Here is a 27,270-nt window from a genome sequence, read left to right on the forward strand (position 1 = left end):
GGTCTGGTCTATATCTATAGTAGGACATAGTAGGTCTGGTCTATATCTATAGTAGGTCTGGTCTATATCTATAGTAGGTCTGGTCTATATCTATAGTAGGACAGGGTCTGGTCTATATCTATAGTAGGTCTGGTCTATATCTATAGTAGGACATAGTAGGTCTGGTCTATATCTATAGTAGGTCTGGTCTATATCTATAGTAGGTCTGGTCTATATCTATAGTAGGACAGGGTCTGGTCTATATCTATAGTAGGTCTGGTCTATATCTATAGTAGGTCTGGTCTATATCTATAGTAGGTCTGGTCTATATCTATAGTAGGTCTGGTCTATATCTATAGTAGGTCTGGTCTATATCTATAGTAGGTCTGGTCTATATCTATAGTAGGACAGGGTCTGGTCTATATCTATAGTAGGACATAGTAGGTCTGGTCTATATCTATAGTAGGTCTGGTCTATATCTATAGTAGGTCTGGTCTATATCTATAGTAGGTCTGGTCTATATCTATAGTAGGTCTGGTCTATATTTATAGTAGGTCTGGTCTATATCTATAGTAGGTCTGGTCTATATCTATAGTAGGACAGGGTCTGGTCTATATCTATAGTAGGACATAGTAGGTCTGGTCTATATCTATAGTATGTCTGGTCTATATCTATAGTAGGACATAGTAGGTCTGGTCTATATCTATAGTAGGTCTGGTCTATATCTATAGTAGGACATAGTAGGTCTGGTCTATATCTATAGTAGGTTTGGTCTATATCTATAGTAGGTCTGGTCTATATCTATAGTAGGTCTGGTCTATATCTATAGTAGGTCTGGTCTATATCTATAGTAGGTCAGGGTCTGGTCTATATCTATAGTAGGTCTGGTCTATATCTATAGTAGGTCTGGTCTATATCTATAGTAGGTCTGGTCTATATCTATAGTAGGACATAGTAGGTCTGGTCTATATCTATAGTAGGTTTGGTCTATATCTATAGTAGGTCTGGTCTATATCTATAGTAGGTCTGGTCTATATCTATAGTAGGTCTGGTCTATATCTATAGTAGGTCTGGTCTATATCTATAGTAGGTCTGGTCTATATCTATAGTAGGTCTGGTCTATATCTATAGTAGGTCTGGTCTATATCTATAGTAGGACATAGTAGGTCTGGTCTATATCTATAGTAGGTTTGGTCTATATCTATAGTAGGTCTGGTCTATATCTATAGTAGGTCTGGTCTATATCTATAGTAGGTCTGGTCTATATCTATAGTAGGTCTGGTCTATATCTATAGTAGGTCTGGGTCAGGTCTATATCTATAGTAGGTCTGGTCTATATCTATAGTAGGTCTGGTCTATATCTATAGTAGGTCTGGTCTATATCTATAGTAGGTCTGGGTCAGGTCTATATCTATAGTAGGTCTGGTCTATATCTATAGTAGGTCTGGTCTATATCTATAGTAGGTCTGGTCTATATCTATAGTAGGTCTGGGTCAGGTCTATATCTATAGTAGGTCTGGTCTATATCTATAGTAGGTCAGGTCTATATCTATAGTAGGTCAGGGTCTGGTCTATATCTATAGTAGGTCTGGTCTATATCTATAGTAGGTCTGGTCTATATCTATAGTAGGTCTGGTCTATATCTATAGTAGGTCTGGTCTATATCTATAGTAGGTCTGGTCTATATCTATAGTAGGTCTGGTCTATATCTATAGTAGGTCTGGGTCAGGTCTATATCTATAGTAGGTCTGGTCTATATCTATAGTAGGTCTGGTCTATATCTATAGTAGGTCTGGTCTATATCTATAGTAGGTCTGGTCTATATCTATAGTAGGTCTGGTCTATATCTATAGTAGGTCTGGTCTATATCTATAGTAGGTCTGGTCTATATCTATAGTAGGTCTGGTCTATATCTATAGTAGGTCTGGTCTATATCTATAGTAGGACAGGGTCTGGTCTATATCTATAGTAGGTCTGGTCTATATCTATAGTAGGTCTGGTCTATATCTATAGTAGGTCTGGTCTATATCTATAGTAGGTCTGGTCTATATCTATAGTAGGTCTGGTCTATATCTATAGTAGGTCTGGTCTATATCTATAGTAGGTCTGGTCTATATCTATAGTAGGTCTGGTCTATATCTATAGTAGGTCTGGTCTATATCTATAGTAGGTCTGGTCTATATCTATAGTAGGTTTGGTCTATATCTATAGTAGGTCTGGTCTATATCTATAGTAGGTTTGGTCTATATCTATAGTAGGTCTGGTCTATATCTATAGTAGGTCTGGTCTATATCTATAGTAGGTCTGGTCTATATCTATAGTAGGTCTGGTCTATATCTATAGTAGGTTTGGTCTATATCTATAGTAGGTCTGGTCTATATCTATAGTAGGTTTGGTCTATATCTATAGTAGGTCTGGTCTATATCTATAGTAGGTTTGGTCTATATCTATAGTAGGTCTGGTCTATATCTATAGTAGGTCTGGTCTATATCTATAGTAGGTCTGGTCTATATCTATAGTAGGTCTGGTCTATATCTATAGTAGGTCAGGGTCTGGTCTATATCTATAGTAGGTCTGGTCTATATCTATAGTAGGTCTGGTCTATATCTATAGTAGGTCTGGTCTATATCTATAGTAGGTCTGGTCTATATCTATAGTAGGTCTGGTCTATATCTATAGTAGGTCTGGTCTATATCTATAGTAGGTCTGGTCTATATCTATAGTAGGTCTGGTCTATATCTATAGTAGGTCTGGTCTATATCTATAGTAGGTCTGGTCTATATCTATAGTAGGTCTGGTCTATATCTATAGTAGGTCTGGTCTATATCTATAGTAGGTCTGGTCTATATCTATAGTAGGTCTGGTCTATATCTATAGTAGGTCTGGTCTATATCTATAGTAGGTCTGGTCTATATCTATAGTAGGTCTGGTCTATATCTATAGTAGGACAGGGTCTGGTCTATATCTATAGTAGGTCTGGTCTATATCTATAGTAGGTCTGGTCTATATCTATAGTAGGTCTGGTCTATATCTATAGTAGGTCTGGTCTATATCTATAGTAGGTCAGGGTCTGGTCTATATCTATAGTAGGTCTGGTCTATATCTATAGTAGGTCTGGTCTATATCTATAGTAGGTCTGGTCTATATCTATAGTAGGACATAGTAGGTCTGGTCTATATCTATAGTAGGTCAGGGTCTGGTCTATATCTATAGTAGGTCTGGTCTATATCTATAGTAGGTCAGGTCTATATCTATAGTTGGTAAGGGTCTGGTCTATATCTATAGTAGGTCTGGTCTATATCTATAGTAGGTCTGGTCTATATCTATAGTAGGTCTGGTCTATATCTATAGTAGGTCTGGTCTATATCTATAGTAGGTCAGGTCTATATCTATAGTAGGTAAGGGTCTGGTCTATATCTATAGTAGGTCTGGTCTATATCTATAGTAGGTCTGGTCTATATCTATAGTAGGTCTGGTCTATATCTATAGTAGGTCTGGTCTATATCTATAGTAGGTCTGGTCTATATCTATAGTAGGTCTGGTCTATATCTATAGTAGGTCAGGTCTATATCTATAGTAGGTCTGGTCTATATCTATAGTAGGTCAGGGTCTGGTCTATATCTATAGTAGGTCTGGTCTATATCTATAGTAGGTCTGGTCTATATCTATAGTAGGTCTGGTCTATATCTATAGTAGGTCAGGTCTATATCTATAGTAGGTCTGGTCTATATCTATAGTAGGTCTGGGTCTGGTCTATATCTATAGTAGGTCTGGGTCTGGTCTATATCTATAGTAGGTCTGGTCTATATCTATAGTAGGTCTGGTCTATATCTATAGTAGGTCAGGTCTATATCTATAGTAGGTCTGGTCTATATCTATAGTAGGTCAGGGTCTGGTCTATATCTATAGTAGGTCTGGTCTATATCTATAGTAGGTCTGGTCTATATCTATAGTAGGTCTGGTCTATATCTATAGTAGGTCTGGTCTATATCTATAGTAGGTCTGGTCTATATCTATAGTAGGACAGGGTCTGGTCTATATCTATAGTAGGTCTGGTCTATATCTATAGTAGGTCTGGTCTATATCTATAGTAGGTCTGGTCTATATCTATAGTAGGTCTGGTCTATATCTATAGTAGGTCTGGTCTATATCTATAGTAGGTCTGGTCTATATCTATAGTAGGTCTGGTCTATATCTATAGTAGGTCTGGTCTATATCTATAGTAGGTCTGGTCTATATCTATAGTAGGTCTGGTCTATATCTATAGTAGGACAGGGTCTGGTCTATATCTATAGTAGGTCTGGTCTATATCTATAGTAGGTCTGGTCTATATCTATAGTAGGTCTGGTCTATATCTATAGTAGGTCTGGTCTATATCTATAGTAGGACAGGGTCTGGTCTATATCTATAGTAGGTCTGGTCTATATCTATAGTAGGTCTGGTCTATATCTATAGTAGGTCTGGTCTATATCTATAGTAGGTCTGGTCTATATCTATAGTAGGACAGGGTCTGGTCTATATCTATAGTAGGTCTGGTCTATATCTATAGTAGGACAGGGTCTGGTCTATATCTATAGTAGGTCTGGTCTATATCTATAGTAGGTCTGGTCTATATCTATAGTTGGTCTGGTCTATATCTATAGTAGGACAGGGTCTGGTCTATATCTATAGTAGGTCTGGTCTATATCTATAGTAGGTCTGGTCTATATCTATAGTAGGTCTGGTCTATATCTATAGTAGGTCTGGTCTATATCTATAGTTGGTCTGGTCTATATCTATAGTAGGACAGGGTCTGGTCTATATCTATAGTAGGTCAGGTCTATATCTATAGTAGGTCTGGTCTATATCTATAGTAGGTCTGGTCTATATCTATAGTAGGTCAGGTCTATATCTATAGTAGGTCTGGTCTATATCTATAGTAGGTCTGGTCTATATCTATAGTAGGTCTGGTCTATATCTATAGTAGGACAGGGTCTGGTCTATATCTATAGTAGGACAGGGTCTGGTCTATATCTATAGTAGGTCAGGTCTATATCTATAGTAGGTCTGGTCTATATCTATAGTAGGTCTGGTCTATATCTATAGTAGGTCTGGTCTATATCTATAGTAGGTCTGGTCTATATCTATAGTAGGTCAGGTCTATATCTATAGTTGGTAAGGGTCTGGTCTATATCTATAGTAGGACATAGTAGGTCTGGTCTATATCTATAGTAGGTCTGGTCTATATCTATAGTAGGTCTGGTCTATATCTATAGTAGGACATAGTAGGTCTGGTCTATATCTATAGTAGGTCTGGTCTATATCTATAGTAGGTCTGGTCTATATCTATAGTAGGTCAGGTCTATATCTATAGTTGGTAAGGGTCTGGTCTATATCTATAGTAGGTCTGGTCTATATCTATAGTAGGTCTGGTCTATATCTATAGTAGGTCTGGTCTATATCTATAGTAGGACAGGGTCTGGTCTATATCTATAGTAGGACATAGTAGGTCTGGTCTATATCTATAGTAGGTCTGGTCTATATCTATAGTAGGTCTGGTCTATATCTATAGTAGGTCTGGTCTATATCTATAGTAGGACAGGGTCTGGTCTATATCTATAGTAGGTCTGGTCTATATCTATAGTAGGACAGGGTCTGGTCTATATCTATAGTAGGTCTGGTCTATATCTATAGTAGGTCTGGTCTATATCTATAGTAGGTCTGGTCTATATCTATAGTAGGTCTGGTCTATATCTATAGTAGGACAGGGTCTGGTCTATATCTACACACTACACACTACATCAGTAGAAGGGTTTTTCTTGCTGGGCCTGTATTCATAAAGCATCTCATAGTAGTTGTGCTGAACTAGGATCAGGTCTTCATTATCCACAGCTCTGTACTGATCTAGGATCAGGTCTTCATTATCCACAGCTCTGTACTGATCTAGGATCAGGTCTTCATTATCCACAGCTCTGTACTGATCTAGGATCAGGTCTTCATTATCCACAGCTCTGTACTGATCTAGGATCAGGTCTTCATTATCCACAGCTCTGTGCTGATCTAGGATCAGGTCTTCATTATCCACAGCTCTGTACTGATCTAGGATCAGGTCTTCATTATCCACAGCTCTGTACTGATCTAGGATCAGGTCTTCATTATCCACAGCTCTGTACTGATCTAGGATCAGGTCTTCATTATCCACAGCTCTGTACTGATCTAGGATCAGGTCTTCATTATCCACAGCTCTGGGCTGATCTAGGATCAGGTCTTCATTATCCACAGCTCTGGGCTGATCTAGGATCAGGTCTTCATTATCCACTGATCTGGGCTGATCTAGGATCAGGTCTTCATTATCCATTGCACTGGGCTGTTCTAGGATCAGGTCTTCATTATCCACTGATCTGGGCTGATCTAGGATCAGGTCTTCATTATCCACAGCTCTGGGCTGATCTAGGATCAGGTTTTCATTATCCATTGCACTGGGCTGATCTAGGATCAGGTCTTCATTATCCACAGCTCTGGGTTGATCAGGGGTGTCAAACTCATTTTCACCGAGGGCCACATCAGCATAATGGCTGTCCTCAAAGGGCCAGATGTAACTTATAAATGTAATCGAATGTAATGTAAAATAAATGTAACTCCTCCTTAATGTTAAATAACTCATTATTTATTATAACTTATTCAAGTGACAATTACAGTTGCATAGAAAATATATGTTTGCTTGTAGCTCTAACATAAATCCTTTTAAATTTTGTCAGCTTATGAAAACCCACATAACTCCATTAATGAAGGATCAAACTGTCCAAGTGAATAAAGAAAAATAACATAAAACTTAGCTGCAAAGAACATGTATGACACATGTAGCATTTTACAAAAAAAGGCTGCACACAGCCGTGCACCCAACTGATGGTTTGATGACAACAATTTGTCTGCATACACACATAAACCTGCAAACATTAAATAATTACTACAGCAGCTACACATAAATAATATGTAATCAACTAAAAATACCAAAATAAAGGTTGACTCAGTTCACAACTATATTGGTCAAGTTTTTCGGTTAGTCTTTGATGAGGAGATGCTGCCTGTCCTTGAACACACCAAGTGGATTCTCTCTCTACTATCGATTGATCATGTTCTGAAAATGATAAACACAAAACAAAATGCAAGCACAATCATTAAATTGCACACAGTTTAACTGTTCTTCTTCTTGGTTGAATTACATTTTATTATATTTTAATTAAGTTTAAAAAAAAAATGCTTGCCTGTGTGTTTTCTGACCAGATGTCTGACACCGTTTTCCCGTTACCAGTGTGTCAATGTCTGGTTTTAGGTCCTGTGCTGAGGCAATGCGTAGAACAGCATGGAGGTTGTCATCCGTGAGGCGTGATCTGTGCTTGTTTTTGTTCAGATTCATTATGGAAAAAAACTGTTCGCACAGATAGGTGCTCCCAAACATGGACAGAACACGGGCAGCATGAAGTCGAAGCTGTGGCATCAAACCAGGAGGCAGCAGACGGTAAAAGTCCTGGATTGTAGCATCCTGAAACTTTGCTCTCAGGCCACTGTCGCTTTGAAGCTCAATTAGCTCCATCTGAAGGTGTTGGGGTGCAGTGCAGACATCGGTGGTGAAAGGATTGGCAAAGATGTCAAAGCCAGACTGTTGTGCTCTGAAGTCAGAGAAGCGCCGATCAAACTCAGTCTTTAACCAGCTCAGTTTGGTAGCCAACTGAGCACATGAAAAAGTCTCGGGAAATGAGGCTGACATGCTCTGACAAACAGGAAAGTGAACAAGATTGTCCTGTTTCACTTGCCACATCCATAAGTCCAATTTACGCTGGAAAGCCGTGATCGTGTCGGACATCTGCGTGATGACTTGTTTGCGTCCCTGCAGCTTCTGATTCAGCTGGGCGAGATGGTCGGTTATGTCACACAACACAGCAAAGTCACACATCCACTTTGGATCTGATAGTTCAGACATGAGTTTTCCTTTACTCTGCATAAAAAGAGCAATGTCTTTCCTGAGCTCGAAAAATCGCTTGAGGACTTTGCTCCTACTCAGCCACCGCACTTCTGTATGGTACAGCACATCCCCGTGTTCCGAGCCCATCTCCAGCAAAAACTGCTGGAACTGACGGTGATTCAGGCCACGCGCCCGAATGAAGTTCACTGTTTTCATGACTGTGGTCACAATGTCCTCCATCCCCAGCACCTTCCCACACAAAGCTTCTTGATGGATAATGCAATGATACGTTATCAAAGGCGTGTGACAGTTCATTTTTTGCATTTTCCCCTTCATTAGTCCAACCAAGCCCACTTTTCCTCCACACATTGCCGGTGCACCGTCTGTAGTTAATCCTACCAAGTTTTCCCACTGCAATGCATTTTTACTTACGGACTTCTCTACCGCATCAAAAATGTTCTGTCCCGTCGTGGTCCCATGCATTGCAGCCACATCCAACAGCTCCTCAGTGATAGAGAGGTCCGACTTTACGCCTCTAATAAAAATTGATAACTGCGCTGTGTCCGTGTTATCTGTGCTTTCATCAACAGCTAATGAAAAAGCTGTGTAGCTGCGTGTCTCCTCGGCCAGCTGTGTTGTAAGATTTTCTGCTAGTTCCTTCACTCGGTCGACGATGGTGTTTCTTGATAAACTGACATTTTTAAAAGTCTGTAACTGGTCGGGACACACCTGCTCACAGACCTTCAGCATGCACTGCTTCAAAAACGCTCCCTCTGAAAAAGACTTGGAAGCGTGGGCGATTTCTTCAGCCACAATGAAGCTAGCTTTCACCGCGGCCTCGTTTTTGGCTGTGGATTTCATGAACAAACTCTGCTGCGACCGCAGTTTGCCTTTTAATTCTTGGGCAATTTGTTGCTTTTCTTGAAGGCTAGCTTTAGCGTACTTAGCTCCGTGTTTGGTGTCAAAATGTCGACGCAGATTGTACTCTTTGACAACCGACACCGCCTCGTAACACAAAAGACATACCGGTCTTTCTCCTTGAAGCGCAAACAAGTATTCGCCTTCCCATCTTTCTTGAAACAGTCTTCCGTCTGCATCAACTTTTCTCTTTCTGGACATTTTGGGATCATTATTTATATCTCAATTCCACTCGTTGGCATGGACACTGCCGTGGCTAGCGTAGTCGAAAGGCATTGTGGGAATGTAGTTTTTGGTCAAAGCACGCTCTTAATTTATTTTTTGGTATTTATTTTTAGACACTCAAAACTTTTAAGCTCTCGCGGGCCACATAAAATGACCTGGCGGGCCACATCTGGCCCGCGGGCCTTGAGTTTGACACATGTGATCTAGGATCAGGTACCCCCTGTCCATATATTCATTATGATCTATAATGGAAACTCTGTGAGACACACAGAGACGTACTACATCAGCAGTAAGATCAGTAACATCTAACCTCCATCCACAATAACCATTTTATGTAATCACCCCATCTAGACAGACAGAAATAACCCTACAGGCTGAGCAGGTCTGCCCTCTGGTGGCAACGACCGGTACCGACACAGCCCTGCTTTAGCCACCCAGACACAAGAGTCCAGGGTTCTGGTCTAGAAACACTGATTCCACTGCTTACTTCAGTACTGCAGTTTAACTGACGCTGTTCCCTATAAACCAGATGTGACGCTGTTCCCTATAAACCAGATGTGACGCTGTTCCCTATAAACCAGATGAGATGCTGGTTCCTATAAACCAGATGTGATGCTGGTCCCTATAAACCAGATGTGATGCTGGTCCCTATAAACCAGATGTGACGCCGGTCCCTATAAACCAGATGTGACGCCGGTCCCTATAAACCAGATGAGACGCTGGTCCCTATAAACCAGGTGAGACGCTGGTCCCTATAAACCAGATGTGATGCTGGTCCCTATAAACCAGATGTGACGCTGGTCCCTATAAACCAGATGTGATGCTGGTCCCTATAAACCAGATGTGACGCTGGTCCCTATAAACCAGATGAGACGCCGGTCCCTATAAACCAGATGTGATGCTGGTCCCTATAAACCAGATGAGATGCTGGTCCCTATAAACCAGATGAGACGCTGGTCCCTATAAACCAGATGTGACGCTGGTCCCTATAAACCTTGCAGAACAATGTGATACCTCTGTTGAAATGACTGTTGTGGTTTATATGGAATGAGGTGAAGAATAGTTGTTATATGGAATGACGTGAAGGATAGTAGTTATATGGAATGAGGTGAAGGATAGTTGTTATACGGAATGACGTGAAGGATAGTTGTGTTATATGGAATGAGGTGAAGGATAGTTGTTATACGGAATGACGTGAAGGATAGTAGTTATATGGAATGACGTGAAGGATAGTTGTTATATGGAATGACGTGAAGGATAGTTGTTATATGGAATGACGTGAAGGATAGTAGTTATATGGAATGACGTGAAGGATAGTTGTTATATGGAATGACGTGAAGGATAGTTGTTATATGGAATGACGTGAAGGATAGTTGTTATATGGAATGACGTGAAGGATAGTTGTTATATGGAATGACGTGAAGGATAGTAGTTATATGGAATGACGTGAAGGATAGTTGTTATATGGAATGACGTGAAGGATAGTTGTTATATGGAATGACGTGAAGGATAGTTGTTATATGGAATGACGTGAAGGATAGTTGTTATATGGAATGACGTGAAGGATAGTAGTTATATGGAATGAGGTGAAGGATAGTTGTTATATGGAATGACGTGAAGGATAGTTGTGTTATACGGAATGAGGTGAAGGATAGTTGTTATACGGAATGACGTGAAGGATAGTTGTTATATGGAATGACGTGAAGGATAGTTGTTATACGGAATGACGTGAAGGATAGTAGTTATATGGAATGACGTGAAGGATAGTTGTTATATGGAATGACGTGAAGGATAGTTGTTATATGGAATGACGTGAAGGATAGTTGTTATATGGAATGACGTGAAGGATAGTTGTTATATGGAATGACGTGAAGGATAGTTGTTATATGGAATGACGTGAAGGATAGTTGTTATATGGAATGACGTGAAGGATAGTTGTTATATGGAATGACGTGAAGGATAGTTGTTATATGGAATGACGTGAAGGATAGTTGTTATATGGAATGACGTGAAGGATAGTTGTGTTATACGGAATGAGGTGAAGGATAGTTGTGTTATACGGAATGAGGTGAAGGATAGTTGTGTTATACGGAATGAGGTGAAGGATAGTTGTTATATGGAATGAGGTGAATGATAATGGTGTGTGTGTGTGTGTGTGTCTCTGCAGTTTCCTGGACAGAATTGACTCAGTAAGACAAGGAGACTACACTCCCACAGACCAGGACCTGCTACGATGCAGAGTGTTAACTTCAGGGATATTCGAGACGCGATTCCAAGTGGACAAAGTCAACTTTCAGTGAGTATATTTTACTCTCTCTGACTCTCTCTCTCTGTCTCGCCGTGTCTGTCTCTCTCTCCGTGTCTGTCTTTCTCTCCGTGTCTGTCTTTCTCTCTCTCTGTGTCACTCTCTCCGTCTCTCTCGCTCTGTCTCTCTCTCCGTGTCTCTCTGTGTCTCTCTGTCTCGCCGTGTCTGTCTCTCGCCGTGTCTGTCTCTCTGTCTCTCTGTCTCTCTCTCTCTCTCTCTCTCTCTCTCTCTCTCTCTCTCTCCGTGTCTCTGTCTCGCCGTGTCTGTCTCTCTCCGTGTCTCTCTCTGTCTCAACATGCCCCTCTCTCTCTGACTCTCCTTGTCTCTCTGTCTCTGTGTTTCTCTGTCTCTCTCTCTCTCTCCGTGTGTCTCTCTCTGTGTCTGTCTGTCTCTCTGTCAATTCAAAAAAAATTCAATTCAATTTTCTTTATTGGCATGACGTAACAATGTACATATTGCCAAAGCTTACTGTGGATATTTACAATATGAAAATAATAAGAATCAAAATTGTGAATGGGACAACAGTAACAACAATAACCAAGGGTCAAAATAACCAACACATTGAACAATAACAATAAGCATACAGTAGAGTACATGTGCAGGTTGATTGGTCTGTCAGACACTGTCCCTCATCTTATGGCAGGCAGCAATGTAGTGCTGTGCCAACCCACAGCTCTCTGCGTCCTCCCCCAACAGGACGGGTAGCCTGATCAGAGAGGTCTTTGAAACCTTGAATAGGGGTTTCACTTTTGGGGAAATGGCACTCTCTAATTGTTTTATATTTTGTCTGTCTCTCAGTGTCTTTCTGTCTCTCTGTCTCTCCCTCTCGTATGCTAACTGGTGGATCACATGAGGAAGAGAGAGACTGAAACTGAGCTCGAGCAGATTTTAGATAGGACTCGGGGCCCATATTCACAAAGCGTCTCAGACTAGGAGTGTTGATCTAGTTTCCCCTGTTAGATCATAATAAATAAGACTAGATGGACCTGATCCTAGATCATAATAAATAAGACTAGATGGACAGGGGGGGACCTGATCCTAGATCATAATAAATAAGACTAGATGGACAGGGGGGGACCTGATCCTAGATCATAATAAATAAGACTAGATGGACAGGGGGGGACCTGATCCTAGATCATAATAAATAAGACTAGATGGACAGGGGGGACCTGATCCTAGATCATAATAAATACGATTAGATAGACAGGGGGGCCTGATCCTAGATCATAATAAATAAGACTAGCTGGACAGAGAGGGGACCTGATCCTAGATCATAATAAATAAGACTAGATGGACAGGGGGGGACCTGATCCTAGATCATAATAAATAAGACTAGATGGACAGGGGGACCTGATCCTAGATCATAATAAATAAGACTAGATGGACAGGGGGGACCTGATCCCAGATCATAATAAATAAGACTGGATGGACAGTCGGGGACCTGATCCTAGATCATAATAAATAAGACTAGATGGGCAGGGGGACCTGATCCTAGATCATAATACATAAGACTAGATGGACAGGGGGGGACCTGATCCTAGATCATAATAAATAAGACTAGATGGACAGGGGGGGACCTGATCCTAGATCATAATAAATAAGACTAGATGGACAGGGGGGGGGACCTGATCCTAGATCATAATAAATAAGACTAGATGGACAGGGGGGGGGGACCTGATCCTAGATCATAATACATAAGACTAGATGGACAGGGGGGGGACCTGATCCTAGATCATAATAAATAAGACTAGATGGACAGGGGGGGGGGACCTGATCCTAGATCATAATAAATAAGCTGTCACCCTGTGACTAGGGTAATCAGGCTAGCTGTCACCCTGTGACTAGGGTAATCAGGCTAGCTGTCACCCCGTGACTAGGGTAATCAGGCTAGCTGTCACCCCGTGACTAGGGTAATCAGGCTAGCTGTCACCCCGTGACTAGGGTAATCAGGCTAGCTGTCACCCCGTGACTAGGGTAATCAGGCTAGCTGTCACCCCGTGACTAGGGTAATCAGGCTAGCTGTCACCCCGTGACTAGGGTAATCAGGCTAGCTGTCTCCCCGTGACTAGGGTAATCAGGCTAGCTGTCTCCCCGTGACTAGGGTAATCAGGCTAGCTGTCACCCCGTGACTAGGGTAATCAGGCTAGCTGTCACCCTGTGACTAGGGTAATAAGGCTAGCTGTCACCCCGTGACTAGGGTAATCAGGCTAGCTGTCTCCCCGTGACTAGGGTAATCAGGCTAGCTGTCTCCCCGTGACTAGGGTAATCAGGCTAGCTGTCACCCCGTGACTAGGGTAATCAGGCTAGCTGTCTCCCCGTGACTAGGGTAATCAGGCTAGCTGTCACCCCGTGACTAGGGTAATAAGGCTAGCTGTCACCCCGTGACTAGGGTAATCAGGCTAGCTGTCACCCCGTGACTAGGGTAATAAGGCTAGCTGTCACCCCGCGACTAGGGTAATCAGGCTAGCTGTCACCCTGTGACTAGGGTAATCAGGCTAGCTGTCACCCTGTGACTAGGGTAATAAGGCTAGCTGTCTCCCCGTGACTAGGGTAATCAGGCTAGCTGTCTCCCCGCGACTAGGGTAATCAGGCTAGCTGTCACCCCGTGACTAGGGTAATCAGGATAGCTGTCACCCTGTGACTAGGGTAATCAGGCTAGCTGTCACCCCGTGACTAGGGTAATCAGGCTAGCTGGTTCAGGGATACAACCAAATTTGTGAAGCGTCTGGGGATCCCAGAGGAGAGGTTTTTGAAAACCACTGGCTTGATACATAGGGCTCCAGGTCTCTGCTCATAGAGGGCATTACCGTTAGTGTCCACAGGAGGGCTCCAATGTCCCGGCCTGCCAGCCGATCAAATAGCCAGTCAGTCAGTCCCCCAGCCAGCCAGCAGTCAAGTCAGCAGTCAGTCACCCAGCTAGTCAGCAGTCAGTCCCCCAGCCAGCCAGCCAGTCAGTCCCCCCCCAGCCAGTCAGTCAGTCCACCCAGCCAGCCAGTCAGTCAGTCCCCCAGCCAGCCAGTCAGTCAGTCCCCCACCCAGCTAGTCAGCAGTCAGTCAGCCAGTGTTACATGATGCAGTTGTAACCCCTCTCTCTCTCTCCTCTCTCAGTATGTTTGATGTAGGTGGCCAGAGAGATGAGAGGAGAAAATGGATCCAATGCTTCAATGGTGAGTTGAATATTTTGTCTCTAACTAGGAAAGTGACCTGATCAGACAGTTGGTGTGTGTGATCTTCTAACCTCTCTCGCTCTCTGTCTCTTTCTTTTTCTCTCTCTCTCTCTCTCTTTCTCTTTCTCTCTCTCTCTCTCTCTCTCTCTCTCTCTCTCTCTCTCTCTCTCTCTCTCTCTCTCTCTCTCTGTCTCTCTCTCTCTCTCTCTCTCTGTCGCTCTCTCTCTCTCTCTCTGTCTCTCTCCCCTCCTCTAGAAGTGACTGCTATCATCTAAACTTTCTCCATCTCTCCTCTCGTTCTCTGTCTAGAAGTGACTGCTATCATCTAAACTTTCTCCTCCTCTCCTCTCGTTCTCTGTCTAGAAGTGACTGCTATCATCTAAACTTTCTCCTCCTCTCCTCTCGTTCTCTGTCTAGATGTGACTGCTATCATCTTTGTGGTTGCCAGCAGCAGCTACAACATGGTCATAAGAGAGGACAACAACACCAACAGGCTACGGGAAGCCCTGGATCTCTTCCGCAGTATCTGGAATAACAGGTCTGTAATGTGTCGTAGAACAACAATCACTAGAGTGAAACAGTCCCATTTCAGCCACCATTTTGCGATGGGGTGGACCGGACCAGCAGTCATATTAAGTGTAGAAGGAGGAAGTTCTGGACTCTGTGTGTGTGATTCTAGGGCGGCGGCGTAGCCTAGTGGTTCGAGCGTTGGACTAGTAACCGAAAGGTTGCAAGATCAAATCCCCGAGCTGATCTGTCGTACAAATCTGTCCCCTGAACAAGGTAGTTAACCCACTGTTCCCTGGTAGGTCGTCATTGTAAATAAGAATTTGTTCTTAACTGACTTGCCTAGTTAAATAAATTGTAAATTTAAAAAGATCTATAGTGTACAAGATTTCCCCCTTTTGATTTAACAGTCAGACCAAAACTTCATCCATGCAGAACAATTCAGAATCTACAGAATAACGGAAAGTTACTGTTGATTAGTTAAATCTTTATACTAGAGCTATAATACAGTGGCTTGCGAAAGTATTCACCCCACTTGGCATTTCCCCTATTTTGTTGCCTTACAACCTGGAATTAAAATGGATTTTAAGGGGGGGGGGGGGTTGTAACATTTGATTTACACAACATATTTTTTATTGTGAAACAAACAAGACAAAAAAACTGGAGATCTTGAGCGTGCATAACTATTCACCCCCCCAGCTCCTTCAGGGTTATCTTTGGTCTCTTTGTTGCCCCTCTGATTAATGCCCTCCTTGCCTGGTCCGTGAGTTTTGGTGGGCGGCCCTCTCTTGGCAGGTTTGCTGTGGCGCCATATTCTTTCCATTTTGTAATAATGGATTTAATGGTGCTCCGTAGGATGTTCAAAGTTTCTGATAATCTTTTATAACCCAACCCTGATCTGTACTTCTCCACAACTTTGTCCCTGACCTGTTTGGAGAGCTCCTTGGTCTTCATGGTGCTGCTTGCTTAGCGGTGTTGCAGACTCTGGGGCCTTTCAGAACAGGCGTATATATACTGAGATCATGTGACAGATCATGTGACACTTAGATTACACACATGTGGACTTTATTTAACTAATTATGTGACTTCTGAAGGTAATTGGTTGCACCAGATTTTATTTAGGGGCTTCATAGCAAAGGGAGTGAATACATACGCACGCACCACTTTTCAGTTTTTTCATTTATTTTTTGAAACAAGTTATTTTTTAAATTTCACTTCACCAATTTGGACTATTTTAAATTTAAATTACAGGTTGTAATGCAACTAAGTAGGAAAAACAGCCTGGGGGGGTGAATACTTTTGCAAAGGCACTGTATATAATAATATATGCTGTTTATCAGACACTTTCGTCCAAGGTGATATATGCGTTTGTCACCTATGGACGGTTCCAGGAAGTGAAGCCGCTATCCCGGCGTTGTGTGAATACGATTAGATAGACAGGTTGCCATGCTCAACCACACTGTGCCATTTCTAATGCTGTTCTGTGTGTTTATTTCCAGGTGGTTACGCACCATATCGGTCATATTATTTCTGAACAAGCAGGACATGTTGGCTGAGAAAGTATTAGCTGGGAAATCCAAAATTGAAGACTACTTCCCTGAATATTCTCGCTACACCATACCACATGAAGGTAGGCAGTCTACAGTACTACACCATACCACATGAAGGTAGGCAGCCTACAGTACTACACCATACCACATGAAGGTAGGCAGTCTACAGTACTACACCATACCACATGAAGGTAGGCAGTCTACAGTACTACACCATACCACATGAAGGTAGGCAGTACTACACCATACCACATGAAAGTAGGCAGTCTACAGTACTACACCATACCACATGAATGTAGGCAGTCTACAGTACTACACCATACCACATGAAGGTAGGCAGTCTACAGTACTACACCATACCACATGAAGGTAGGCAGCCTACACTACTACACCATACCACATGAAGGTAGACAGTACTACACCATACCACATGAAGGTAGGCAGTACTACACCATACCACATGAAGGTAGGCAGTACTACACCATACCACATGAAGGTAGGCAGTCTACAGTACTACACCATACCACATGAAGGTAGGCAGTCTACAGTACTACACCATACCACATGAAGGTAGGCAGTCTACAGTACTACACCATACCACATGAAGGTAGGCAGCCTACAGTACTACACCATACCACATGAAGGTAGGCAGTCTACAGTACTACACCATACCACATGAAGGTAGGCAGTCTACAGTACTACACCATACCACATGAAGGTAGGCAGTCTACAGTACTACACCATACCACATGAAGGTAGGCAGCCTACAGTACTACACCATACCACATGAAGGTAGGCAGTCTACAGTACTAGACCATACCACATGAAGGTAGACAGTCTACAGTACTACACCATACCACATGAAGGTAGGCAGTCTACAGTACTACACCATACCACATGAAGGTAGGCAGCCTACAGTACTACACCATACCACATGAAGGTAGACAGCCTACAGTACTAGACCATACCACATGAAGGTAGGCAGTCTACAGTACTACACCATACCACATGAAGGTAGGCAGTCTACAGTACTACACCATACCACATGAAGGTAGGCAGCCTACAGTACTACACCATACCACATGAAGGTAGACAGCCTACAGTACTACACCATACCACATGAAGGTAGGCAGTCTACAGTACTACACCATACCACATGAAGGTAGGCAGTACTACACCATACCACGTGAAGGTAGGCAGTCTACAGTACTACACCATACCACATGAAGGTAGGCAGTACTACACCATACCAGATGAAGGTAGGCAGTCTACAGTACTACACCATACCACATGAAGGTAGGCAGTACTACACCATACCACATGAAGGTAGGCAGTCTACAGTACTACACCATACCACATGAATGTAGGCAGTCTACAGTACTACACCATACCACATGAAGGTAGGCAGTCTACAGTACTACACCATACCACATGAAGGTAGGCAGCCTACACTACTACACCATACCACATGAAGGTAGACAGTACTACACCATACCACATGAAGGTAGGCAGTACTACACCATACCACATGAAGGTAGGCAGTACTACACCATACCACATGAAGGTAGGCAGTCTACAGTACTACACCATACCACATGAAGGTAGGCAGTCTACAGTACTACACCATACCACATGAAGGTAGGCAGTCTACAGTACTACACCATACCACATGAAGGTAGACAGCCTACAGTACTACACCATACCACATGAAGGTAGGCAGTCTACAGTACTACACCATACCACATGAAGGTAGGCAGTCTACAGTACTACACCATACCACATGAAGGTAGGCAGTCTACAGTACTACACCATACCACATGAAGGTAGGCAGCCTACAGTACTACACCATACCACATGAAGGTAGGCAGTCTACAGTACTAGACCATACCACATGAAGGTAGACAGTCTACAGTACTACACCATACCACATGAAGGTAGGCAGTCTACAGTACTACACCATACCACATGAAGGTAGGCAGCCTACAGTACTACACCATACCACATGAAGGTAGACAGCCTACAGTACTAGACCATACCACATGAAGGTAGGCAGTCTACAGTACTACACCATACCACATGAAGGTAGGCAGTCTACAGTACTACACCATACCACATGAAGGTAGGCAGCCTACAGTACTACACCATACCACATGAAGGTAGACAGCCTACAGTACTACACCATACCACATGAAGGTAGGCAGTCTACAGTACTACACCATACCACATGAAGGTAGGCAGTACTACACCATACCACGTGAAGGTAGGCAGTCTACAGTACTACACCATACCACATGAAGGTAGGCAGTACTACACCATACCAGATGAAGGTAGGCAGCCTACAGTACTACCCCATACCACATGAAGGTAGGCAGTACTACACCATACCACATGAAGGTAGGCAGTCTACAGTACTACACCATACCACATGAAGGTAGACAGCCTACAGTACTACACCATACCACATGAAGGTAGGCAGCCTACAGTACTACACCATACCACATGAAGGTAGGCAGTCTACAGTACTACACCATACCACATGAAGGTAGGCAGTCTACAGTACTACACCATACCACATGAAGGTAGGCAGTCTACAGTACTACACCATACCACATGAAGGTAGGCAGTCTACAGTACTACACCATACCACATGAAGGTAGGCAGTCTACAGTACTACACCATACCACATGAAGGTAGGCAGTCTACAGTACTACACCATACCACATGAAGGTAGGCAGTACTACACCATACCACATGAAGGTAGGCAGTCTACAGTACTACACCATACCACATGAAGGTAGGCAGTACTACACCATACCACATGAAGGTAGGCAGCCTACAGTACTAGACCATACCACATGAAGGTAGGCAGTCTACAGTACTACACCATACCACATGAAGGTAGGCAGTCTACAGTACTACACCATACCACATGAAGGTAGGCAGTCTACAGTACTACACCATACCACATGAAGGTAGGCAGTCTACAGTACTACACCATACCACATGAAGGTAGACAGCCTACAGTACTACACCATACCACATGAAGGTAGGCAGTCTACAGTACTACACCATACCACATGAAGGTAGGCAGTCTACAGTACTACACCATACCACATGAAGGTAGGCAGTCTACAGTACTACACCATACCACATGAAGGTAGGCAGCCTACAGTACTACACCATACCACATGAAGGTAGGCAGTCTACAGTACTAGACCATACCACATGAAGGTAGACAGTCTACAGTACTACACCATACCACATGAAGGTAGGCAGTCTACAGTACTACACCATACCACATGAAGGTAGGCAGTCTACAGTACTACACCATACCACATGAAGGTAGGCAGTCTACAGTACTACACCATACCACATGAAGGTAGGCAGCCTACAGTACTACACCATACCACATGAAGGTAGGCAGTACTACACCATACCACATGAAGGTAGGCAGTCTACAGTACTACACCATACCACATGAAGGTAGGCAGTCTACAGTACTACACCATACCAGATGAAGGTAGGCAGTACTACACCATACCACATGAAGGTAGGCAGTCTACAGTACTACACCATACCAGATGAAGGTAGGCAATCTACAGTACTACACCATACGAAGGTAGACAGTCTACAGTACTACACCATACCACATGAAGGTAGGCAGTCTACAGTACTACACCATACCACATGAAGGTAGGCAGTACTACACCATACCACATGAAGGTAGGCAGTCTACAGTACTACACCATACCAGATGAAGGTAGGCAGTCTACAGTACTACACCATACCACATGAAGGTAGGCAGTCTACTACACCATACCACATGAAGGTAGGCAGTCTACAGTACTACACCATGCCACATGAAGGTAGGCAGTCTACAGTACTACACCATACCACATGAAGGTAGGCAGTCTACTACACCATACCACATGAAGGTAGGCAGTCTACAGTACTACACCATGCCACATGAAGGTAGGCAGTCTACAGTACTACACCATGCCACATGAAGGTAGGCAGTCTACAGTACTACACCATACCACATGAAGGTAGGCAGTCTACAGTACTCCACCATACCAGATGAAGGTAAGCAGTCTACAGTACTACACCATACCACATGAAGGTAGGCAGCCTACAGTACTACACCATACCACATGAAGGTAGGCAGTACTACACCATACCACATGAAGGTAGACAGTCTACAGTACTACACCATACCACATGAAGGTAGGCAGTCTACAGTACTACACCATACCACATGAAGGTAGGCAGTCTACAGTACTACACCATACCAGATGAAGGTAGGCAGTACTACACCATACCACATGAAGGTAGGCAGTCTACAGTACTACACCATACCACATGAAGGTAGGCAGTCTACAGTACTACACCATACCACATGAAGGTAGGCAGTCTACAGTACTACACCATACCAGATGAAGGTAGACAGTCTACAGTACTACACCATACCACATGAAGGTAGGCAGTCTACAGTACTACACCATACCAGATGAAGGTAGGCAGTCTACAGTACTACACCATACCAGATGAAGGTAGACAGTCTACAGTACTACACCATACCAGATGAAGGTAGGCAGTCTACAGTACTACACCATACCAGATGAAGGTAGACAGTCTACAGTACTACACCATACCACATGAAGGTAGGCAGTCTACAGTACTACACCATACCACATGAAGGTAGGCAGTCTACAGTACTACACCATACCACATGAAGGTAGGCAGTCTACAGTACTACACCATACCACATGAAGGTAGGCAGTCTACTACACCATACCACATGAAGGTAGGCAGTCTACAGTACTACACCATGCCACATGAAGGTAGGCAGTCTACAGTACTACACCATGCCACATGAAGGTAGGCAGTCTACAGTACTACACCATACCACATGAAGGTAGGCAGTCTACAGTACTCCACCATACCAGATGAAGGTAAGCAGTCTACAGTACTACACCATACCACATGAAGGTAGGCAGCCTACAGTACTACACCATACCACATGAAGGTAGGCAGTACTACACCATACCACATGAAGGTAGGCAGTCTACAGTACTACACCATACCACATGAAGGTAGGCAGTCTACAGTACTACACCATACCAGATGAAGGTAGGCAGTACTACACCATACCACATGAAGGTAGGCAGTACTACACCATACCACATGAAGGTAGGCAGTCTACAGTACTACACCATACCACATGAAGGTAGGCAGTACTACACCATACCACATGAAGGTAGGCAGTACTACACCATACCACATGAAGGTAGGCAGTCTACAGTACTACACCATACCACATGAAGGTAGGCAGTACTACACCATACCACATGAAGGTAGGCAGTACTACACCATACCACATGAAGGTAGGCAGCCTACAGTACTACACCATACCACATGAAGGTAGGCAGCCTACAGTACTACACCATACCACATGAAGGTAGGCAGTCTACAGTACTACACCATACCACATGAAGGTAGGCAGTCTACAGTACTACACCATACCACATGAAGGTAGGCAGTACTACACCATACCACATGAAGGTAGGCAGTCTACAGTACTACACCATACCACATGAATGTAGGCAGTCTACAGTACTACACCATACCACATGAAGGTAGGCAGTCTACAGTACTACACCATACCACATGAAGGTAGGCAGCCTACACTACTACACCATACCACATGAAGGTAGACAGTACTACACCATACCACATGAAGGTAGGCAGTACTACACCATACCACATGAAGGTAGGCAGTACTACACCATACCACATGAAGGTAGGCAGTCTACAGTACTACACCATACCACATGAAGGTAGGCAGTCTACAGTACTACACCATACCACATGAAGGTAGGCAGCCTACAGTACTACACCATACCACATGAAGGTAGGCAGTCTACAGTACTACACCTTTCCACATGCAGGTAGGCAGTCTACAGTACTACACCATACCACATGAAGGTAGGCAGTCTACAGTACTATACCATACCACATGAAGGTAGGCAGTCTACAGTACTACACCATACCACATGAAGGTAGGCAGCCTACACTACTACACCATACCACATGAAGGTAGACAGTACTACACCATACCACATGAAGGTAGGCAGTACTACACCATACCACATGAAGGTAGGCAGTACTACACCATACCACATGAAGGTAGGCAGTCTACAGTACTAAACCATACCACATGAAGGTAGGCAGTCTACAGTACTACATCATACCACATGAAGGTAGGCAGTCTACAGTACTACACCATACCACATGAAGGTAGACAGTCTACAGTACTACACCATACCAGATGAAGGTAGGCAGTACTACACCATACCACATGAAGGTAGGCAGTCTACAGTATTACACCATACCACATGAAGGTAGGCAGTCTACAGTACTACACCATACCACATGAAGGTAGGCAGCCTACAGTACTACACCATACCACATGAAGGTAGACAGTCTACAGTACTACACCATACCAGATGAAGGTAGGCAGTACTACACCATACCACATGAAGGTAGGCAGCCTACAGTACTACACCATACCACATGAAGGTAGGCAGCCTACAGTACTACACCATACCACATGAAAGTAGGCAGTCTACAGTACTACACCATACCACATGAAGGTAGGCAGTACTACACCATACCACATGAAGGTAGGCAGTCTACAGTACTACACCATACCACATGAAGGTAGGCAGTCTACAGTACTACACCATACCACATGAAGGTAGGCAGTCTACAGTACTACACCATACCACATGAAGGTAGGCAGTCTACAGTACTACACCATACCACATGAAGGTAGGCAGTCTACAGTACTACACCATACCACATGAAGGTAGACAGCCTACAGTACTACACCATACCACATGAAGGTAGGCAGTCTACAGTACTAGACCATACCACATGAAGGTAGGCAGTCTACAGTACTACACCATACCACATGAAGGTAGGCAGTCTACAGTACTACACCATACCACATGAAGGTAGGCAGTACTACACCATACCACATGAAGGTAGGCAGTCTACAGTACTACACCATACCACATGAAGGTAGGCAGTCTACAGTACTACACCATACCACATGAAGGTAGACAGTCTACAGTACTACACCATACCACATGAAGGTAGGCAGTCTACAGTACTACACCATACCACATGAAGGTAGGCAGTCTACAGTACTACACCATACCACATGAAGGTAGGCAGTACTACACCATACCACATGAAGGTAGGCAGTCTACAGTACTACACCATACCACATGAAGGTAGGCAGCCTACAGTACTACACCATACCACATGAAGGTAGGCAGTCTACAGTACTACACCATACCAGATGAAGGTAGGCAGTCTACAGTACTACACCATACCACATGAAGGTAGACAGTACTACACCATACCACAGGAAGGTAGGCAGTACTACACCATACCACATGAAGGTAGGCAGTACTACACCATACCACATGAAGGTAGGCAGCCTACTGCACTGTCTCTGTTCTACAGCAACTCTGTCTCTGTTCTACAGCAACTCTGTCTGTGTTTTACAGCGACTCCTGAACCTGGCGAAGATCCAAAAGTAACAAGAGCTAAGTTTTTCATCCGAGACGAGTTCCTGGTAAGTATTTAATATTACTGTTGAAATGTCTGTTTAAAGCTACAGTCTGGGATTTGAATAACCAGAAACATGGCTACCAGTTGTGTTCAAACTGTCCTGACATTGATGAAACAATACACAGACTGTAGATTTAAAAATTCACTTTTGAATAGCTGTTTTTTAATACTTGATACTCTGGTGGATAACCCGACACTAATCTAACCTCTCCCCTCCTCAGAGGATCAGCACTGCCAGTGGAGATGGCCGACACTACTGCTACCCCCACTTCACCTGCGCTGTGGACACGGAGAACATCAGGAGGGTCTTCAACGACTGTCGAGATATTATTCAGAGGATGCATCTGAGGCAGTACGAACTCTTGTGATGGGATGGACAGACACACACACACACACACACACACACACACAGTACAGACACAAACACACACACACACACAGCTCCATCAAGCCTTCTGGGATTTTATTCAACCATTCTGCATCCTCAACCCAAAAAACCAACCCGCTCTTGTCCCGCCCCTTGTCCCGCCCCTCTATGAAGTACTACTGAAGTCTGGCATCCTATTTTTCCTATTTTTTGAAAAACGTGTCCTTTTGTTGGAGACTGTTTCATCCCTCCTTTTCACTGATAGGAAGGAAGGAAAACAAATAACTTTCTGGGTGTTTTTCTTTTTCTCTCTTGAATGCCTTGATTTGATTTGTAACATTCCACTAAGCCTGAGGCTGACTCCTCCTCCTTCTCACATTCTGTTCTGTCATTGGACTTGGACTGGACTGGACTAGACTGGACTAGACCGGACTGGACTGGACTGGGTAGCTGGGCAGGTGGTGATGTTTGGACGCAATGTGAGAAGAGACCCCCTCAAGACCTCAGTTTAGAGGTAGGTGTGTCTGTTTGAGAAGAGACCCCTCAAGACCTCAGTTTAGAGGCAGTGTGTCTGTTTGAGAAGATACCCCCTCAAGACCTCAGCGTAGAGGCAGCGTAGGTGTGTCTGTTTGAGAAGAGACCCCTCAAGACCTCAGTTTAGAGGCAGCGTAGGTGTGTATGTTTGAGAAGAGACCCCTCAAGACCTCAGCTTAGAGGCAGCGTAGGTGTGTCTGTTTGAGAAGAGACCCCTCAAGACCTCAGCGTAGAGGCAGTCACCTGCAAGTTGGAGCTGGCATCACCCCCTGACCCCTCCCCCCCCTCCCCCATCAGAGCGATCCTTCTACTGCTCCTCTGTGACATGACAGACAACTTGATGTTGGAGAGAGGGAGGAGGACGAGACAGACGACGAAGACAAAAGAGAGAATGCACTTTGTATCAGGTTGCTTAATACCTTATTTTTGAAGGAAGTATAAACACAATGTAGCATTAAAATATTTATAACTCTGTTTTACACTGTATAGTGTTGCGAGTTGCAGGTGGACTAAGGGGATGGAGGGATGGAGAGACTCTGGCCTCCTGTTGTGTGAGGCCTTGAAGGACTGATACAGAATGGTGGAAAAGAGAAGGGAGAGGGGGGGGGGGGACAAAAAGGAAAGGAATGAACGACTTAATGAAGAAAGGAACGAACGACGTAATGAAGAAGGGAAAGGGGACTGAACTCTGCTCCTTAACCTCTTGTCGCTGCGTTCTGCCTCGCGTGACCTCACCCTTAAAGGAACAACAACTAGCACACGGACTAATCTGTCAACAACAACCATACTTTCGAGAGTTGAAGTCGGGAAGTTTACATACATCCCTTCGCCAAATACATTTAAACTCCGTTTTTCACAATTCCTGATATTTAATTCTAGTAAAAAGTCCCTGTCTTAGGTCAGTTAGGATCACCACTTTATTTTAAGAATGTGAAATGTCAGAATAATAGTAGAGAATGATTTATTTCAACTTTTATTTCTTTCATCACATTCCCAGTGGATCAGAAGTTTACATACACTCAATTCGTATTTGGTAGCATTGCCTTTAAATTGTTTAACTTGGGTCAAATGTTTCGGGTAGCCTTCCACAAGCTTCCCACAATAAATTGGGTGAATTTTGCCCCATTCCTCCTGACAGAGCTGGTGTAACTGAGTCAGATTTGTAGGCCTCTTTGATCGCACTCACTTGTTCAGTTCTGCCCACAATTTTTTCCTGTAGGATTGAGGTCAGGGCTTTGTGATGGCCACTCCAATACCTTGACTTTGTTGTCCTTAAGCCATTTTGCCACAACTTTGGAAGTATGCTTGGGGTCAATGTCCATTTGGAAGACCCATTTGCGACCAAGCTTTAACTTCCTGACTGATGTCTTGAGATGTTGCTTCAATATATCCACATAATTTACCCCCCTCATGATGCCATCTATTTTGTGAAGTGCTTCAGTCCCTCCTGCAGCAAAGCACCTTCACAACATGATGCTGCCACCCCCGTGCTTCACGTTTGGGATGGTGTTCTTCGGCTTGCAAGCGTCCCCCTTTTTCCTCCAAACATAACGATGGTCATTATGGCCAAACAGTTATATTTTTGTTTCATCAGACCAGAGGACATTTCTCCAAAAAGTACGATCTTTGTCCCCATGTGCAGTTGCAAACCGTAGTCTGGCTTTTTATGGCGGTTTTGGAGCAGTGGCTTATTCCTTGCTGAGCGGCCTTTCAGGTTATGTCGATATAGTACTCGTTTTACTGTGGATATAGATACTTTTGTACCTGTTTCCTCCAGCATCTTCACAAGGTCCTTTGCTGTTGTTCTGGGATTGATTTGCACTTTTCGGACCAAAGTACGTTCATCTCTAGGAGACAGAACGCGTCTCCTTCCTGAGCGGTATGATGGCTGCGTGGTCCCATGGTGTTTATACTTGCATACTATTGTTTGTACAGATGAACGTGGTACCTTCAGGCGTTTGGAATTTGCTCCCAAGGATGAACCAGACTTGTGGAGGTCTACAATTTTTTTCTGAGGTCTTGGTTTATTTCTTTTGATTTTCCCATGATGTCAAGCAAAGAGGCACTGAGTTTGAAGGTAGGCCTTGAAATACATCCACAGGTACACCTCCAATTGACACAAATTATGTCAATTA

The 27,270-nt window shown here is 43.5% G+C and overlaps 2 protein-coding genes across 4 annotated transcripts in view; one reads left to right on the plus strand and one right to left on the minus strand.

Annotated features, from left to right (window-relative positions):
* Positions 1–26,270, plus strand: part of LOC139560089 (guanine nucleotide-binding protein G(olf) subunit alpha) — a 144,637-nt gene extending 118,367 nt beyond the window's left edge. For 2 of the 3 annotated variants that reach the window (XM_071376591.1, XM_071376592.1), the window contains exons 6-11: positions 11,232–11,360; positions 14,478–14,536; positions 14,954–15,074; positions 16,543–16,673; positions 24,171–24,238; positions 24,456–26,270. In XM_071376591.1, coding sequence (XP_071232692.1) covers positions 11,232–11,360; positions 14,478–14,536; positions 14,954–15,074; positions 16,543–16,673; positions 24,171–24,238; positions 24,456–24,602 — 655 coding nt within the window. In that variant the 3' untranslated portion in view covers positions 24,603–26,270. The remainder of the gene's footprint in view (positions 1–11,231; positions 11,361–14,477; positions 14,537–14,953; positions 15,075–16,542; positions 16,674–24,170; positions 24,239–24,455) is intronic. The other variant, XR_011671864.1, reaches the window with a different exon arrangement.
* LOC139560076 (general transcription factor II-I repeat domain-containing protein 2B-like) lies at positions 6,604–9,165 on the minus strand. Its single transcript, XM_071376570.1, has 2 exons — positions 7,224–9,165; positions 6,604–7,096 (listed from the first exon to the last, which is right to left on the minus strand). Exons 1-2 carry the CDS (start codon positions 9,038–9,040, stop codon positions 7,090–7,092), a joined length of 1,824 nt encoding a protein of 607 aa, XP_071232671.1. The 5' UTR covers positions 9,041–9,165; the 3' UTR covers positions 6,604–7,089.
* Positions 26,271–27,270: the final 1,000 nt, after the last annotated feature.

Source organism: Salvelinus alpinus, chromosome 30, assembly GCF_045679555.1.
Source record: "Salvelinus alpinus chromosome 30, SLU_Salpinus.1, whole genome shotgun sequence".
In the NCBI taxonomy this organism is placed as follows: Eukaryota; Metazoa; Chordata; class Actinopteri; order Salmoniformes; family Salmonidae; genus Salvelinus; species Salvelinus alpinus.

Bases quoted from the DNA above. Each gene is read 5' to 3' on its own strand.
- LOC139560076 (XM_071376570.1), bottom strand. From the start codon at position 9,040: ATGTCCAGAAAGAGAAAAGTTGATGCAGACGGAAGACTGTTTCAAGAA.